We start from the raw sequence: 19,650 nt of genomic DNA on the forward strand, positions 1-19,650 counted from the left end.
CGTTTTCAATGATTTTTGAAGGAATGGAGAGAAATGGGTGAAAGTCTAACGGAGCAGGAAAGGGAGTTCCATAGGTGCAGCCCTAGTGAAGTCTTGAAGGTGAGCATCAGAGATAGATGAATAATTTCCCTACACCTACAATTCTTTTGTCTCAAATGATATGTCACGTTTGTATATCATTGTATTATGTCACGTTTTTATAACTAGAATAAATAGTTTATTAACAAACAATATTGTCAAGGGTTATCAGGCACGACAAGCCTACTTTCACATCTCACTAAAGCACAAAAAAAGAAAAGTGAGCCCCCAGAAATTAACCAAAAAAAACATAGAATCTATATGCTTTTTTTAAAATCAGAAATGCATGTAGCTCCCTCTAGATCTTCACTGTGTCAAATTTAGAAAATTGTAAATCCCAACGTTTTTTAGTTTTTTTAAATTTAGAAGTTATGGTGATAATGGAGATGCAATGAAGTAGCTCAGTTGGTAAATTCTCTGACTACAAAGCCTGTTCAAAAATGTCACAGGTTTGTATCCTGGCAGAGTCCTTCTTAGGTCAATAAACTAAGTAACATCAATTGGTGGGTAATAATAACATCTATTACGATGTGTGCTTTCTGCCAATGTGGTTAATTCAGGTGCTGTATGAATACTAGTTATTATTATAATGGTTAGGGGCAAAATTAAACTACTTAAGTTATGTTTCAGTCCAGCATGGAACAAAGCTAAAAAAATTAAAACACTGATGGTGGTTTACGATCAGAGGTCACGTATGGAGCACAACGCAGACACTGGTGAATATGCATTTTAGTAAATTGACCCTAGTGAGTTTTGGGTCAAAAGGTGCAATGCAGTGGCAGAGATTATTGGGAAAGAAAAGGCGCTAGGATAACGTTGCTCCATTTTTACTCTAGAAATAACATTAAAATAGGTACATTTAACATAAAAAAAATAAACAAATGCATAGAACATATAGCCAAATTTTGATAAAGAATTGTATTATAATGTTAAATGTACATGACATCCTACCACTTCACAAGTGAGAAAAATAATATCATCTCAAAATGTGTAAAGGTGCAAAATGTATTTTTTTTTTATTGAAATGTTTACAAATTTTGCTTAAAAAATATTTAATTAGGACATTCTTCTAATTATCCTGAAAAGATGTGATTTTGAATATATATTTTTGTGCTTATTAAAAAACATAGTCAACTTCAGGAATTAACAAAGGAATTTGAAAATGTTCTGCCAAAGTATCCAAACTGAAATAATTCCCTCAGCTCTGAAACTTTTCTCTAAAATGATAATGAATCTCTTTGTAAATTCCAAACAATTCCAAAGTTTCTGAATAAAGCCGACAGCTGTTATGTGAATATATCTTTTTGCTGCCTTGGCATTATACAATACAATCAATGAGTAAAATGTGGCGATGTTTTCTAGATATAGTTTCAGTATAGTGTAATATAGTATTACTATAGTGTAAGGAAGTATTACTATACTGAGAGGGTAGTGGATGCATGGAATAGCCTTCCAGAGGTTAACACAGTAAAGGAGTTTAAGCATGCATAGGTTAGACATAAGGCTATCCTAGCTATAAGATAAGGCCAAAGTATTTAGAAAATTGAGCAGACTAGATGGGCCGAATGGTTCTTATCTGCCGTCACATTCTATGTTTCTATATAGTTACAGATCTGGCTTTAAATGTATACAAAATAAATTGCAGAAAGGATGGCAAAAATACTCAATATTTTCAGAAGGAATGAGATGGGAGATTTGTGCTTTGTCATATCATCATCTAAGACACGGGTTTTAGTTGGTTTGATGATGCGATCGCGTTGTGAAAGTATGGCTTTCCTTGCACCAGGCCATTTTCCATCTCCGGTGAGACGGTACTGGTAAGGTGTACAAGGACCAAAGAATAGCTCCCAGGCCAGCTTAGGGTCTGTAAACAGGAATCGCAGTACATTGGGTTTTACACAAATCTGAGAGGCAAGTTCATCCAAATATTCCAGAAAGTCAACTTGGATGGTGTGTCGTGGGCTCTCCACATACCTTTAAAAAAAAAAAAAAACGAAAAAAAAAAACAGTTCATGATCTGTTCATTGAATAATATTTATATGAATTGTGGCATTGGATAAAGGCAACAATTTAATTAATCAATTAAATACAAGTTAACAAGGGTGGCTACTGTGGCCTATATCAAAACACCTAGATGAACATGTCTAGCCAGGGTCTGGGATAGTTGGAATTTAGGAGTCTATAACTCAAGTCCTGGTTTAAATGTGTACCCATCATGCTTTTGACCAGTTAGTATAACATATGCTAAACAGCACACAGGTTGTAGTTTACTATTTTTGGATAAACGTTCGAAAGGATTTAATATGTATGTATACACTTTTAAAATGATTTAATATAATGAAAAAGTTTTAATTTCATTATATTTTCATAATTTATGATACATTAATATAACTCTGATATAGGATCCATTTTTTTGATCCTTTTACAAAATTATTTTTAACGTATCCAAAAATGTTAAATAATTTAGAAAGCTTATCCAAACATTTTAAGTGGTGGCCATATTTTTGATAAATTTGAAAAAAATTATAATCCATGTTAATTCACCTATATCAGCATCAGACTCGAGTAATGTTCTCATGGCTGAATGGAAGCAAGAAGCCGAAGCAATATTTAAAAATCTAGTTTAATTCTCTCCCAGAATAATTAATGCTGTTTTATCAGCAGATCGATAGTAACTCTAGGTTTGATTTTTGTTACTTTACGAAAATCTTACCGACACTCCAGCTCTCTTTTTTTCATGGCTATATCTGCCAGCATATCATCTTTTGAAGGGAGTTTGCACAGTCCTAATGAACAAAATCAGACAAGTCAATACAGATTAATATAGATACAGTTTTTGTAATGTTTGATGATTGTTCTATTGTTGTTATCGTTTTAAGAACTGTACGATAATAGCCCTATAGAGTGAATTCCAGAAAATATTGAAATGGATATATATATATATCTCATGTCCTCAAGAAAGTTCTAATGGAAGAACTGAAACATCGACTTTTTAGGATGTAAATACTATGGATACTGAATAAATTGAACTACATAAGAAAATCCCCGGAGTGCTGGCCTATCTCGGCGCTGATTTTGTGGCAGAGCACAAGGTATTATATAATTATTGTTCCAAATTGGGGTGCAAGGCTCAATATATATAGTAAAACCAAAAATTAAATAAAAAACCCAAGAAAGTTATGGTTGGAAAACAATGTGCTTGAAAACCCCTTCCACCTGAAGTCAGTGGTTAGTCAATACATTGTTAAATACAGATCTGCACACCAGGCAAGCCATAAGACTTGCTTTTCCAACAGAAATCTCAAAATTGCAGTAATGTTACTACTGCAAGGGATTCTGGGTGGACATATGCAAATTAGTTGTGGCCCATCCTGGGCAGGGCATCGCAGGCTGCATTACGGGCTGAGGTGTCTGCCGACCACAGCCTCCACCCCTGGAATCTGGTCTTATCAGCAATCCACTTCTGCTAGCCACACAGCTGTAGCTGCTTAGTTTACTCTCTAGCTTTAACTATTGTCCATGTAGTGTGTATGTATTGTGATTTGTACTGACATAACTGACCACTTACTACTGCGATTCAGCCTTTATACACAGATTGAGCATAGTGACTTAACTTGGAAATGTATGTTTGAAAACATGATTCTATCGAGACCATAGTCTGGCGTACCTCACTTGCATAAGCTCACAGTCCCACATACCCAGATTACTCTCCATGTCCAAAATTATAGTTATGGGATTCGCATAGCCATGCCTGCCTAGCTAGTTTACCCTTTCTTTTTTGATAAATAAATAAATAAATAAATAATGCTGTTTACATGGGAGTTAACTCAACTCTACAATCAGTTTTTACTCTCTTGCTATGTATACATCTGTCCTAACGCTGATTTTCTTTTTTTCTGTTATGCCGAATTCATGCCTCAATTAAAAGAATGATTGACAAATATATATAATCCTCATTCTATTTTATAGTGATATATATAATTTTCACTGTAAGTTATTAAAACACAACAGAATATTTTGATGAAATATGTATTTGAAAGCAACTCTAAGTGAGAAAGCAGAATAGAGGAAAATATTTTTTGTTGTCTCCGCACCTTTGAAAACTCTTGTGGCCCATCGAGCTTGAAGTTCTGAAAGGGGCATGATGGCCCCAATGGGCTGAATGAGGCCAATACATGCTACCGTAGTCTTCTCCAAAACTGGTGGAAACACCATCTTGTATAGTGGAATCTTGTTATTTACCACTTTGAGGGCTGGGTCATCGAAAAATGGGAAAGAGAAACTGTATCCGGTGGCAAAGAATACCGCATCAATATTTTTTTCCACTGTTCCATCTTCGAATATTGCATCTGTTTCCGTGAATTCCTTAACATTGCATTTCATAAGTACTTTTCCTGCAATTATACGATTCGGCAAGTCATCATTGATAGTTGGATGTTGACTGGAAATTCTGTAAATGAAGCGAATAAGGATGGAGACAAATTATTACGTAATTTAGATTGTTTGCTCAGTGAAGCTTGCTTGCGTGTGACAGAAATTACAGGTCATAGTAAGTCCCTCCTTAACCATTAGCACATTTAACTCCAGATTGGTTACACAGGACTAATACCTGAGGTTACATAGCTATAGCATGGGTCATTATAGAGCACACTCAATGGACACTTTATATTTTAAGTAGTTATATAATAGCTCTATACTCTACTAATTTAAACTACTTTTCATAAAACATTTTATTGTCCACCTTTTCATAGTCAATTCAAACTCTGATTCGAATGTTGAAAGAAAGTTTGCTAAAGCAATTTTATCAGGTTTATTCTGTTTCAAATCAGCTTATTCTGAACTCAGTAGTCAGGTGGATATAATTGGGACTTGGAATTTCTCAGTCTTTAGACTCTAAAAGTTTAGAGAGTTAATGCTGGTTTACTAGATGGATAATCTGCATTATCAGATGCAATTTGAGCAGATCCACACTGTACCTATGCTTGGGTTTTATTCCATAATTTTCATGATTGAATCGTGCATTCATCTTTTTCTCTGCCCAGTTGTTCAGCATTTCTGTTGTCATAAATTGTTTCAGGAGCAATCTGTATCGACTGTAGAGGACCACGTCCAGTGGAAAACCTTCATCACAGACACGGTTAACAACCCATGCTCCCCTTCTGGTGCTTAGATAGACCTATGAAGGACAAGATTAATAAGCAAAATGTGAAAGATATTTACAAGAAAATCTAATTAAGAGAACTGTGGAACGCGACATAACATAGAATGCACTATTACATCTATTTTAAGGAAGAGAAAAACAGGGATTAAGGGTCACTGGTCAATAAGGGGCCCCAGTGGGTCGTGTGCATATAGATGGGAGATGGATTGGGTCATTCATTGACATTCTACTTTGACTAGTTTTTCCCACTGGTGTCACTAATTGGCTGATGCCAGAATTGAGTATATCAAAGACATGAAGACAGGGCTATCTGAACTAATATTGACATAGCTAGTGGCTATGACAATTGTATTTTTTTGACAATTGTATTTTTGTATATATTTTGGTCTTTACGGCAGCACAACTACTTAAAAATACATATGTTCTGGGTGTTCCTCAAATTCCCATTTTTTTCTGTGTAGATCTGGAATCCAGACCAGATTACTATTGGACTGAGCACCCTACCCATCCACAATAGGTGCCCCTTTGGAGGTGACCATAGGAAAGCATAAATTGAGGAGTTGTTGGAAGTGGTTTAAGCTGTAAGTATTGCAAGTTAGTATCTAAATTTCCTGTGTTAAAACTAGCGTAGGACCCACCAATATTGGGGTACTGTGAATTAGTGATGGGCTTAACAAAATATGGCCATGTGGTGGAACTGAATCCCCATATTTGTTCGCTAAGATTGGTGATTTTAAATAGCCTTGTAAAATGTAAAACTGTATTTTTGTCTTTGTGTGTGTGCAATTCCTTTAACTGTAAGTTTAGTTTATTTACCTATTTGGTTTATTCTACCAAATTTAAATAAGTTAAATGCTAAACTAGAACTGAGTATGAATATAATTGTAGTCAACGATTGTCTTAAAATAGTTATGTATATATTACCTGTTTTGCAACAGAACTTAACTCTACAGCCAGATCACCTCCAGAATTTCCAATGCCAATGACGATGACCCTTTTGTCCTGAAATGATTGTGGGTTCTTATAGTCCCGACTGTGGAAATATTGGCCTTTGAACTTCTCAATGCCTGCCAGCACAAAAGAATATCAATCAAATATTTAATGAGGGAAAATGCTTTTTTCCAGATATGTCTTGGCTGGGGTAAAGATGGTTTGGTAACCTCAGGTACTTATCAAAGGTTCTCATTCTTTTCAAATTTCAAGAACTGACCGTACTGGGACTAAACCTGCAACCCTTAGGTTTGAATAGATTGTATTAGTTCAGATTGAGGCACCTCGGCAACTAAGTCCTTCTGACTTGTTAACCTCAACCCCAGGCCTGTCCAACCTGCGCCCCCCCAGATGTTGCTGAACTACAACTCCCATGATTCTTTCAATGAAACAGATAGCCCGGGAATCATGGGAGTTGTAGTTCAGCTACATCTGGGGGGTCGCAGGTTGGACAGCCCTGCGCTACCCATTTAACATGCCCTGTTCAAAACTGCTGCATATCTAGTCATCAATAAAGAAGAGAATGTAAGCTTCAGATATTATAATGATGGAAACAGGTTTTGTTTTGACACACACTTATCAGAAGTTCTTATAATGCCACCCGACCTCACCTGCCCCTATGGACAAGCCTCCACTGGCCTTCATCTTCAGCTCTAGGGAGCTTTTTCTTACAAAATGGCAGTCTATGATGTACAGCTGGATGATCTTCTATAAATAATCTCATACATGTGATACCATAGGCCTATTTTGCACATATCATACGAATATGAACAAAGATTGATTATGCAAGATGTGGTGGCCATAGCTGCCTGATGCTCTGCACTTTCTTTTTCTTTTCTACTGTATTCAATGTGTATCTTTATGGAAATCACTGAAGTGACAGCAACACTTTAATTATATTAAAATGGAGACTGGGGGATTGATATTACATATTCTACAAAGGCCTGGTTCAATCAAACCTTATAAAAATCTAGTGCCTTGCTTCATAAATCCATCATGAGAATATCAGGGTACTATATATTTATTTTAATTGACTATATATTTATTCTCACCTCCGGACTCATTTAATGATGTCACTGATAACAAAGAGTCAGCGAGAGCAGGTTAGTGTTCCTCCTGTAAACAGTGCATATCAAGGAGGTTGCAGTCAGCATCATACCCAGAGGGGGTTAAACCATCAACCTGCCCCACCCCTCCCCCTCCAAATGGTTTAATTCCTATTTTTTTCAGGAATACTGTTTCCATCAAAAGGGATAGTAAAACAATTTTTAATTTTGTTTAATTTTTCTTTTGTTATAGTATCTGTTTTTATTATCCACAAGATCAAACACTATAGCATAAAAAAACCATAAGCTTTGTGTAACGTTTGTGAAATTAAATATTATATATGGCTAATTAGTAGCATCAATTTCCACCATTTGCATATTTTTTTAAATATTAGCTTCACAAAGGAAACTCACCTAGAATTTAATAAATAAATACATTTCTTTCATGTGATGCACAATTTTTTTTTTTTTTTTTTTTTTTACATGTGAATTAGACATTTAGCAATTGACATTAGAATCCAGTTCTATCCAAGAACAGCCAGAAAAGATATTTCATCCGATGAATAAACATTGGGGGACATTTATAAAAGTGATCTGAAAAATTTCATTTTGAGGGATTCAATATTCTGTTACAGTTACTTGGTGTTTTAAATAAGATAAATCCCACCCCTCATCTTCATCAAATATACTTTGTTCAATGACAGCAAAGGGCAGAAGTTAAAACAATGATTAAGAGCGAGCCAAGGTAGAAGTGCCCAGTTCTAGGACAGAGTTTAATACCACACTGTGGATATCTACATTTAAATTTATTTTTATAAACTCACAAGCACATATTTGTTAAATATAGCTTAGTAGTATACATATTAAAATATTAATACCTTTGTGATTCTTTTTTCAAATTTCTATATAATACAATAAATACAAATCAGATACTTAAAAAAAAAAAGAATATTCATTTAAAATTAAAATAAAATATATAATTTCTGTGCATAATAGTAGATGTCTCATACCTGGAAATGAATGCAATGGTAAATGTGGGAAAGTGTGATGTCCGCTACAGATCAGAATGCCATCAAATATATGTGATTCCTTCTTCCCGTCACATTCCGTCACAACATCCCATTGTCCGGTGGTAGCAAAATCAGGGTGTCTCTTTACACTGCACACAGACGTCTAAAAGAGATTCATTTAAATTGATGGTATAGCATCAGCTGTCACCATAAACACATTTGTCAAGAATACATTGGGGATAGGGAGGAACAGACAATGTCACACATCTCAGTGGGCATTGTAAGTGGTCACTCTTAATCTAAAGCAATAGCAATACAATTTCAAGGAGTTAAAGTCACTGACTTTAAGTTATTAAGTTCAGGAAAAGGTGTATATTGTTTAAAGGGACACTTTATGCACTATGCCCATTTCATCTAATTTAATTGGTTATAGTTCCTGAAGTACTCTGGCACTGTCCCTCCAGTGTTAAACTGATTTGGAGTAGTTTAACACTGAACAAGGATCCCTGGACACCCACAGCCCAGCAGCTACTAGAGATATGGCTAAGGCAGATATTACACATTTCCTTGCAGCCATACCAATTCAGTAAGTGTGTAGTTATAGACTGAGAGTGAAACTCTCATCCAATCACAGAAAATTACAGACACCCATTACGACACAGATTAATGCTTCCTCATTAGTCTGAACAGCACAGACTCAGCACAGACTTTTTTTAGAATTAAACATTGAAGCCATTTTAATGCTGAATGTAAGAATGGTGCCAAAGGACTCCATACACTATAACCACTTCAATGACATAAAGCAGTTACATTGCCTACAATGTCCCTTTAAAAAGAACACAGGTTCTATTTACAAAACAACTGGAGTCTCACACTCAAGACACTAGTGCTCTATGATCTTTGATGATTTCCAGTAATGACGGTTAATTAAGTCCCCAAATAGTGAGGTTCCAGTAACTCACAGCCTTAATGAATTCATGCCGATTGAAGTTCCTTTATGTTGAATAAAATGTAGCTGTATAATCACATAATGTAATGTCACATACTCATTACACTAACATTACGGCTGCTACATGTTCAATCACTCCCATCCTAGTTGTATTCTGGTTGTATCCTTTTCTGAAAGCTTCTCTTTCTGCAATTACCTGATGTGACCCTGTGTGTTACATAATGAACCCTTAATTAATAGTTAACAGTCATCTTCTCCTTATACCTGCATAACAACAATCCAACACCCATACCCTTACTTGCACCCAAAAAAGTTTTACAGGACCAAACATGTATTCCTGCATAAATCTGATTTCCCCAATGACACCACAAAAAAAAAAAAAATACGAGCCAATCAGAGTGCTCTGTGTCATTTTACACAGTGTGGGAAAGTTCTTTTGTGTCCTTAAGGGGTTAAAGTGTGTTGGGTATTATATATTTTATTTGGTCTTTTTGGGGGCTAAAAGAAGACAGCAAATGGTAAGTCTATTTTTTTTTTTAAACAAGTATTTAGATAAGGGTCCCCCCTCATTATTTTTAGAATGAGGGGGGTAGGTAGGGGTAATTTTTTGGGGGGGGAGGGGGTGACTAGGGGTTTGGGGTATCCTAGTCATCTGGGGGAGTACATTTTTATTTAGGGCTCCCCCACTTATTGTTATTTAGGGCCCCAACTCACTGCGCAGGGGTGGGGGCCGGAGGGGAGGATAGTAGGCCCCCCCCAAATTCTTATGTAGGGCCCCCACCCACCGCTCAGGGGTGGGGGCTGGTGGGGGAGGACAGTAGGACACCCCTGCTTATTGTTATTTTGGGCCCCCAACCTTCGCTAAGGGGTGGGGGCCGATGGGGAGGACAGTAGGTCCACCCCTCCACATTCTTATTTAGGGCCCCCCTCCTGTCGCACAGGGGTGGGTACAATCGTTTTTTTTTTTGTTTTTTTTACAGTGAGCAGCCAGGGGCAGAATTTACTAATACTAAGTAATCTTTACTTAGTATTAGTAAATGTGGCTGAAAGACCAATTTAGGTCCGAACCCGCCGGACCCGAACATCCAGGTGTCCGCTCAACTCTAGTTACCTTAACTCTCCTTTTTTAACTCAAGTTTGATGGCTGAATAAGCTACAATTTCAGATTTCATCACAGATTTCATCACGGTCACCCAGCCAAAATACAGGCTACACCATTCTGAAAGCCATCAAGTTGGGGTTTACACAGCAACGGAACTACCACTGGTGAAGATGGTGCGACTGCACCAGGGGCCACATGCTCAGAGGGCCCATTGGGTGGTTCTTTAATAGCACGACCAGGTCTCTGTAATCTCTGTAGTCACTTCCTATAACACAGACCCACATAGGAGGAATAGGCAGAGAGAAGGGAGTGGGAGAGCCTCAGACTCCCAGCAGCCTGAGCCAGTCGACTGGACCCCAGGGAACCCAACCTCCTGCATCCATAAAGTAAAAACAGACGGTAGCTTAAAATGTGTAAATTTTCCTTGTGTGTATGTATTTATCTGTGTGTGTGTGTGTGTGTGTATGTATATCTGTGTGTGTGTATCTTTTTGTGTGTCTATGTATCTATCTGTATATCACTTTGTGCCCCTATGTTTCTGCGTGTGTCTGTGAATGTGCATATGTGTCAGTGTTTATATCTGTATGAGTGTCATTGTGTTTATCTGTGTGTATGTGTACCTTTATGTGTGTCTGTGTATCTATCTGTGTATGTATATTTATATTTTTATTTATCTGCGTGTTTGTATGTGTATCTGTTTGTCAATGTGTGTTTGTGTGTATGTGTATCAGTGTGTGTATCTGTGCATCTTTGCATCTATATGTGTGTCAGTGCAGTGGCGAATCCAGTGGGAGGGCAAACCGAGAAAAACCTAGGGTCTCCCTTGCAGGGTCAGTGCAATCCAAGCGCCGGCTTTGCTATGTGCCTTCTCGGACCGGAGCCACTCTACTGGGCAGCTGTCAGTGGAGAGAGAGGACCGGGGAGCTCCAACCTGCAGCTCCTCGAGGTCCTCCTCTTGAGAGCACAGAGCGTTGCTGTGGTTACCATGGCAACGCTCCAGGTCTTGCGAGAGTAAACGCTAGCCTCAGGAGTTGCAGGCTACAGTTCACTCACCACGAGGACAACCAGGACTTCAGCACTAGGGCCACCAGGGATTGCAGGAAAGGTCCCCCCTCCCTGAGTAAAGGTAATAATGGAAAAGGGAAATAAAGTATATTTATTTTGATTAAAAAAAATATTTGCTTTAAGCTACCCACACAGTAAGGCTCTACACATACATTTGCAAACACTGCAGTCCTCACTAAACACACACACACACACTGTACCCCTCACACACACACACACTGCCACAAACCCTCACTGTACCCCTCACACGCACTGCCCCCCTCACAAGCACTGTACACCTCATATACACACACTGCCACACACACACTGCACCCCTCACATGCATTGCATCTCTCACAGATACTTCACCCCTCACACAGTGCACCCCTCACACACACTACTGCCCTATATCCTACTACAGGACCTATACCTTACTACAGCCTCAAACATCAACGCTACACACAGACACACCCCTACATTCAAATACAAACACTATACACAAGTAAACCACATCTTGAAAGTGGCAACAATATATACAAACTACACACAGCACATACTCCATACAAAAACATGCTTACATTTAACATACAAACACTGCTCAATGTTAAATAAAAAATAAAACTATGGTTAAAGTGCACTTGTCAGTACATTGTTTATTTTCCAGATTAGCGTTTCTGGCAGTGTTGTATGCTTTAGTGGACTTTAAGCCAAGCCAAACTGAATAAACATTATTTTGGCTGTTCTGTTTAATAGGTTGCATAACTAGGAAATATGTAAGCAATAATTTAGGGCAGTGGTTCCCAACCCAGTCCTCAAGTAACCCCTAACAGTCCAGGATTTAAGGATTACCCAGTTGTGTTTAACCCCTTAAGGACACATGACATGTGTGACATGTCATGGTTCCCTTTTATTCCAGAAGTTTGGTCCTTAAGGGGTTAAGGTGTTTTTAGAAAAAGAAAAAAAAACACTTTCGACACAGGGTAATCCTTAAATCATGGACTGGTAAGGGGTACTTGAGGACTGGGTTGGGAATCCATGATTTAAGGGGATATATAGCAAAGCTTTAGATACTATGTACATTACAAAACACTTTCATAAATAAATATTTTAGTGCTTTACATTTTAGTTATAATAAAAAAAAATATATCTTCTAAACTAGGAATTGTTACTTTTTGTTAATTTCCCATATGTTTTTGTTATAAAAGAGAACAATAGGACTGCCAATCCCTCCTCCTTCCACTACTTCCAGAGTTGAAGAAGGAAAAAAAAAGACTCTCTCTCTGGAGAAATGAAAAACAGTTTCAAAACAAACTAGAGTTTCCAAGAGCAAGTACAGCCAACAGGAGTTTAGGAGCCCAGTACTAAATTACAGAGCACACCAGGCTGGAAATAACCAGAACTTGATTTAATGAACTGAATAAAGAATGCATTCGAATATGGTAAACAATTAATCCCATTTAATAAAAGATAACACAATTACTACATTTTTAAACATTTCGTATCAAGTTAAAAAAGAATGGACTGTAACCCGTCCTTGTTGTTTTAACTTTCATTATCATCACCCCTCATTCTTCTCTCCTTGTCTTTCCTCGACCCTTCATTTTCTAATGATATGCTGGGTGACACTGGCATTCTATAAACACATCTACCAATGCCCCTACCGAGATTATGTTCTGTGTCAGTGGGTGTCTTTGTTTCTGCATGTGTGTACCTGTGTATCTATATGTGTGTCAGTGTTTGTATCTGTATGAGTGTCAGGACGTGACCATGCGGCCTAGAGCTTGCCCTGTCGCAGTTGTAGGGTCAAAGCGATGTTTCATAACATTGAATCTACAATACTGTTGATTCCATGATGTATCCTGAGAAGTCGATTTACATTGAAAACGAGAACAAGGGGAGGATCGGAGGTAGAGGCTATTTCAAACCTCACGAGCCTGACCTATAGAGATGGAGGAGCAACCCATAAATAAATGATTAAAATATAACCTTTAATAAGTATAATATAAAAAACTCCAATGTGTGGGTTTGGAAAGTAGTTACAAATAAGTCCTAAAATCTAAATAAATAGTGCTAACAAAAAATAAAGTAACCACAAAGAAGATATTGCTGAAAAAAAGGGTGAGGGGGGAGAAAAAGAGTACTGGCTGCAAAATCGCAGATAAAAGGTAAATACTAGGAAGGTAGGAGTATGAATAGGGAAATGACTGAAAGATAGCCAAAGTCTATGCCCTAACGTGGCTTCCCTTAAAATTAATTCAAATTAATTAGCACTATTTATTTAGATTTTAGGACTTATTTGTAACTACTTTCCAAACCCATACGTTGGAGTTTTTTATATTATACTTATTAAAGGTTATTTTTTAATCATTTATTTATGGGTTGCTTCTCCATCTCTATAAGTCAGGCATGTGAGGTTTGAAATAGTCTCTACCTCCGATGCTCCCCTTGTTCTCGTTTTCATATCTATTATCAGGGGTTACCCCCCCAGTTCCAATAGCAACCTGATGCATTCTCTCTGCTTATATTAACTCAATAATTAGTTGATTTACATTATTCCATTGTATGTTGTTCACCCACAAGAGTTTGCTTAGCCGAATTCTTTGATTTTTCTATCTCTATAGCTATGGTTTTTGATACCTCATGTACCAAAATTCTATTAAATGATTGTAAAAAAACACGCACTGTAGAATTAACAGGCAGCCATGAAAGGTCTGTGAAATCCGTACAGTGACCAAATAAGCATTTTCTATCATATTCTGTTTTTAAGTTATACATAATTAAGCAACAGAAATTCAGCTAACTATTTAGGCTTAAAGCTATACAACTTTAAAAGTTGTATTTCTGCTTCACACGTCCTTTTAAAGTGTAAATGTGGAGAGATAAAAACATGAAAAATAGCTATACATTATGTTAACAGCAATATCACCAAATGTATGTTCGAAAAATGTGGTCCTTCTCCCACCTGTCAATCAGTTATTGGCATAGTGGCCCATGCTGATGGCAATGAAATGTTTTCCTGTTCTTCAACACAGCAACTACAGTTCAACCACCTTTGCTTCTGTGAATGATGTACCATCCATGATCCTTGTATCATGGTGACGCTTTACAGAAGGTAAGAAGTTGGTTTATAGCATACATGCAAATAACTTTTGCAGGGATTTGAAGTCATAGAGAGTCTGATATGGTGGGTTCATTTTAAAGGGACACTCTATGCTGAGGTGGATTCACAATGTTAATCCATTACATAGATAATACATTACAAGCAGGAAAAAACATAAATTCAAATTAAAAACAATAAATAAAAAATATGAACAGATATTCACCATGAGCAAGCCTCATGACTACCCTGCAAATCCTCAGGATTAGCTTTTTGTGCAGTGAATATGCCTCACACCAGAACATTAGACCCCTTTATTTCTACAAAAGGAATGATAAAAAGCCACACATCTCTGATCGGCACACAGGTGCCTGTATTGCCCACGTAAAGCAGTTGTGATTTATTTGAGTGTGAAAGATAGCTTATAACTGCAAATAGCTACAGCTATAAGTAACAGACAAAAGAAAGACAGAGATTTATGACTTTCTTCCATTATTTATAAAGCAATGGAACTGACAAAAGTGACTTGCATCCTTTCTATGGGGGCTGGGGGCAAGACAAGAGCTACTTGGTAATTGTGTGTGTACATATTGATTTTCTCACCCCTCCTGGGTGGTATATGTATTCCTCATTCTAGGGTCCTCTGCCAGAGGCTTAGAACTTCACTCTTCTGGACAGCAATCTCAGATGTCCCACCTGGAATCTGTTGAAGCCACTCCCCGAACTTGGGGGTGCTCCTATCACAACTGGGACTACTACTGCCTTAACTTTCCACATCCTTTCTCGGTCTTCTTATAGTCCTTGGTATTTCTGTTCCTTCTCATGTTCCTTCTTCCTGATGTAATAGTCACTGGGTATTGCCACGTCCACCACGACTGCAGTCTTCCGTTACTTGTCAATCACCACGATGCCAGGTTGGTTTGCCAGTACTTACTTGTCTGTCTGGATCTGGAAGTCCTACAGGATCTCAACCCTGTCATTCTAACTACCCTTTGGGGCATCTCCCATCTGGACTTAGGCAGGTCCAAATATATACATCAAATAAGGCAATAAGACATAATCATATTAAAATCAATAAAGTATATTTATTACAAGGGATTTTTATATAAATGTATCTCACCACACAAGAACTTATTCAATTCTTACCTATGTAAGTTAGCAATATAAAATGTCCTGTTTGAGGTAGTAATATTAAGGAGGGTAAATGGAGAGCACATATACATTCTAATGGAAATTAATTTAGTAAAACAATCATGTACACAAAAAAAGCACATTAATTGCCACATAAATACTCACATATATACCCAAGAAATTGCACTGCACTTAGGGAAATATGCATATTCATTCACACACTGCACTCATCCACAAATGCATTATTTTATTCACCAAAGACCAAACTGCAGTGGGCTGTGAGCCAAATTGCAGCATTTATTCTAAAATAATCTAGCTTCTGCAATTTGATTTTTGATTCACTCTATTATGATGTTACAGTTTATGTATTCTCCTTTTTTTTGCCTGATAATTTTAACCCCTTAAGGACCAAACTTCTGGTATAAAAGGGAATCATGACATGTCACACATGTCATGTGTTCTTAAGGGGTTAATCCAGATTTTAAATTACTAATTTTAAATTACATATTTTATTAATATTATATTAAATTAAACATTGCTGGTTGTGGACTGTGTATAAGTGTGCATATATCTACGTCTACGCATATGTATATTTAGAAGTAGTGGAATGTAGGCAGGTGTACAGCTAAAGTAGAACCAAGTGGACTCTTGATAGGAGGATACATACAGTTGCAGATAGTGAGCTCTAAATATGAGTAAAGATATAGTTACAAATATTGTTCATTAGGTTTCAAACAGCTGGGTTTCATATACGTATGCATCTATAGTTGTCTTGGAGGAAAGACGAGACAGGGGGGATATGATAGAAACATTTAAATACATAAAGGGAATCAACACAGTAAAGGAGGAGACTATATTTAAAAGAAGAAAAATTACCACAACAAGAGGACATAGTCTTAAATTAGAGGGGCAAGGGTTTAAAAATAATATCAGGAAGTATTACTTTACTGAGAGGGTAGTGGATGCATGGAATAGCCTTCCAGCTGAAGTGGTAGAGGTTAACAAAGTAAAGGAGTTTAAGCATGTGTGGGATAGGCATAAGGCTATCCTAACTATAAGATAAGGCCAGGGACTAATGAAAGTATTTAGAAAACTGGGCAGACTAGATGGGCGAATGGTTCTTATCTGCCGTCACATTCTATGTTTCTATGTTTCTAGTTTGTAGTTCATACATAGGATCATAGCTTTGATCTAATTGGTTTTTTTTTTTTTGTTGTTTATATATATATATAAATGCTCTAAAATGTCAGAGCATTTTTATAGCAGATTCATTTGAACTCAAGCATTTGCCTCAAATTGAAATAAATAAATACATAAATAAATACATCTGTATGTTACCTTAAGCCGGATATATTTTAGGAGATTGAAGTTCTTGGCGTACATGCGGAAATATTCCATTATCTTGCTGTTGTGCATATAGTTTGGAAATTCATCTGGGATGGGATAATCACTGAAACACATCATTTCCTTGGAAGTGTTTATAATCACAGATTTATAGATACTGGCTCGGCCATCTTCTGGATTCTCCTGTAGGTAAGATAAAACAAACAACAAAAATATTAAATTGTATCCTTTCACTTTATTAAGTATTGTAACAATAGACATTTTTTGACTTGCCTTAAATCTCCACAAACCCCCAATATCATCACTGCTCTCAAAGCAGGTGGGTTCCAAATCTTCATCAAGGCAGCATTTGATAGCGGTCAATCCGCTGGAGCCAGCTCCTATCACACAAATCTTTTTCCCCATGGTTTCAGCAAAAAATATCTGAAGAAAAAAAAAATAAGTCTTACCAAAAATGTATTTCTCAATTTATAAGAATAAATATTATTTTCCTCTAACCATACCTGTACGCTCTACTTCTTGCAAAGATTATTCTCTAGAGTGGAGAACTTCTGTAGAGAATAATGTGTGTACTGGCACAGCAAGCAAGCAAAAGAGAACGATCTTACTCTACTCTTGCATCCCAGTGCTGCTGTTGGAATATTGCCTTGATAACAATGTGACTCGTGAACGTGCATGTGCTTGTGTGTCTATGGCAAAGTTCATGTTTATAAGCAAGGCAATGCTTTTGGAATAGGAGTACAATGTCCTTATCATATTTTTTCCTTTTCAGTAACTGTATGTCATTATTTCAAAGTTCATTTTACCTTAGAGCAGGCTTCCCCAGCTCCGGACCTCCAGTTGTTAATGAACTACAACTCAGATGATTCTCAGCCTATGTATTTCATTCATAGAATCATGGGAGTTGTAGTTCAGCAACATCTGGAGGACCGGAGTTCGGGGAAGCCTGCCTTAAAGGATATATATATATAATAAAATAAAGCCAATATTAAAACAGAAAGAAAACAGTTTCATAAATGGGGAACAATGACTTAAATACATATTCATCCCCCTTTGACATTGCCACATTTTGAAGTGCTATAACCTAGAATGAAAATAGATTTTTACCATTTGTTTTACATATCATATGTAGGTCTCTGAAAGCAAATCTGTTATTATGACACAAATTTGAAATAAGTAAATGTAATACTTACCAATTCCGAGGACTGCCTCTCGCCATTCCGACGAGAAGATGGACACCACATGCTGCTTGAGCGCGTCCCTTTATGATCGTTTGAGCCCACATCTGGATGGCATGACTCTGAGCACCGATTTGACAGGCACAAAAGGATTAGCGAAATATCTAAATTTGGAAATTTACCCAACTTGGGTCTTCCAGTACTCTACAATGACGCCATCCAATAACAATAAAGCTTGGGCTTTTTAAAAGCCGTCTTTTCTGTATCACCCTGTTTTTCTCCTTGTTAAGTCCAATAGTGTATTTACTGTTATTTTGATCTCTTGTTACTGACTGCAACAATATGGTCCTTGTGTTTCTGGTCCTGAAGGTGGACCAGTTCAGGTCTAGTATCAGGAGAAAGCAGAGTGATAGCGCACACGATGGTAAAGTGCTTCACAATATTATTTTGCCTGGATAAAACCTGTACAATTGCATATTTGCTATCACAATGCTTTCTCCTGATGTTGCGTATGTATTAAGTGTTTTTAGTGACATGGCACTTGGGTGATTGTTTTAGCACCACTGGGTTTTTAGTTCCATCGTTGGCGCCACTATTCCTTAAAATAATACTGTGTATATTCAGGCCTATTATCGCCTGTGGGTTTCTTTGCAGTAGCCTGTAGTTTTTCCACTAAAGAATACGGTGTCTCTTTTGCTGGCAATTCAGTTGGAAGTAATACGGTCCTGGTGTCGCTAATCCCTCGGAAAAGCTGGATACACTGCACAGTTGTTCTTGGTATTACAGGATATCCTATCTAACTAAAAACTGCTAGCGATCCTCCTATGAGCGATTGCACTGTAGCAGACTGTAGATAGTTACAACACAGATAGAGACAAGGAAGCTTCTTATTGATGTAAATGTGAACTCCGATGAACTGCTTTATTGTGTGGGCACACAGCTTTTTCTACATCTAAAGGCATGGCACGGGTGTTTGCATAATACATGGAGGAGTATGCAGTTACCGTAATTACAGTGGGTAAATGTCCAGAGCCAGCTCTTGCACCACCATGGGTCTCCTTAAGCTTACAATAGGCAGGATGTGACAGTGTTGACTCCCATCAGACATCCCGGCAGCTAGCTGAGGCATCTGAGGCAAAGAGTAACTGAACACATTACACACGCAATATTATTATAGTGGTATTTATATAGTGCCAACTTATTACACAGCACGTATAGCTTATAGCTCTACAATAACTAGCATAGATGTTCCATTTCCTTCTTGTGATCCTACATGTTACAATAAGGTAGAACACAGATCTACACTGTAAAACTGTCCTGAGATCATCATACGTCTGCCCTGCTTCTGTGAGCCTTCTAGTTCTTCGTCTTCATGCAATCCATCGCTAGCGATAGTAGCAAAATGGCGCTGTGAGTTCTCGAATGGGGAAATGGAAATAGGGCAAATAGGGCAAATAGGCCATTCGTCACACTGACCCTAGTTAGTTCACCGTGTATTCTATTCTTTGTGTTCCTGATAT

General features: G+C 37.4%; 1 protein-coding gene across 1 annotated transcript; it reads right to left on the reverse strand.

Moving 5' to 3' along the window:
• Positions 1–1,538: 1,538 nt before the first annotated feature.
• Positions 1,539–17,532, reverse strand: LOC134568254 (flavin-containing monooxygenase 5-like). The gene is made up of 9 exons (XM_063426692.1): positions 17,456–17,532; positions 17,226–17,375; positions 16,947–17,135; positions 8,286–8,448; positions 6,164–6,306; positions 5,055–5,254; positions 4,173–4,528; positions 2,792–2,864; positions 1,539–2,052 (listed from the first exon to the last, which is right to left on the reverse strand). The coding sequence occupies exons 2-9, from the start codon at positions 17,355–17,357 to the stop codon at positions 1,698–1,700; spliced, it is 1,611 nt and encodes a 536-aa protein (XP_063282762.1). The 5' UTR covers positions 17,358–17,375; positions 17,456–17,532; the 3' UTR covers positions 1,539–1,697.
• Between the last annotated feature and the right edge of the window lie 2,118 nt (positions 17,533–19,650).

Source organism: Pelobates fuscus, chromosome 7 (genome assembly GCF_036172605.1).
Source record: "Pelobates fuscus isolate aPelFus1 chromosome 7, aPelFus1.pri, whole genome shotgun sequence".
Classification (NCBI taxonomy): domain Eukaryota; kingdom Metazoa; phylum Chordata; class Amphibia; order Anura; family Pelobatidae; genus Pelobates; species Pelobates fuscus.

Coding starts and splice junctions, on each gene's coding strand:
- LOC134568254 (XM_063426692.1), bottom strand. CDS start 17,357: ATGGGGAAAAAGATTTGTGTGATAGGAGCTGGCTCCAGCGGATTGACC. Junction 6,307..8,285: donor ACCATTGCATTCATTTCCAG/GTATGAGACATC, acceptor TTGTGCTGGCAG/GCATTGAGAAGTTCAAAGGC. Junction 4,529..5,054: donor GGAATAAAACCCAAGCATAG/GTACAGTGTGGA, acceptor CTTCATTTACAG/AATTTCCAGTCAACATCCAA.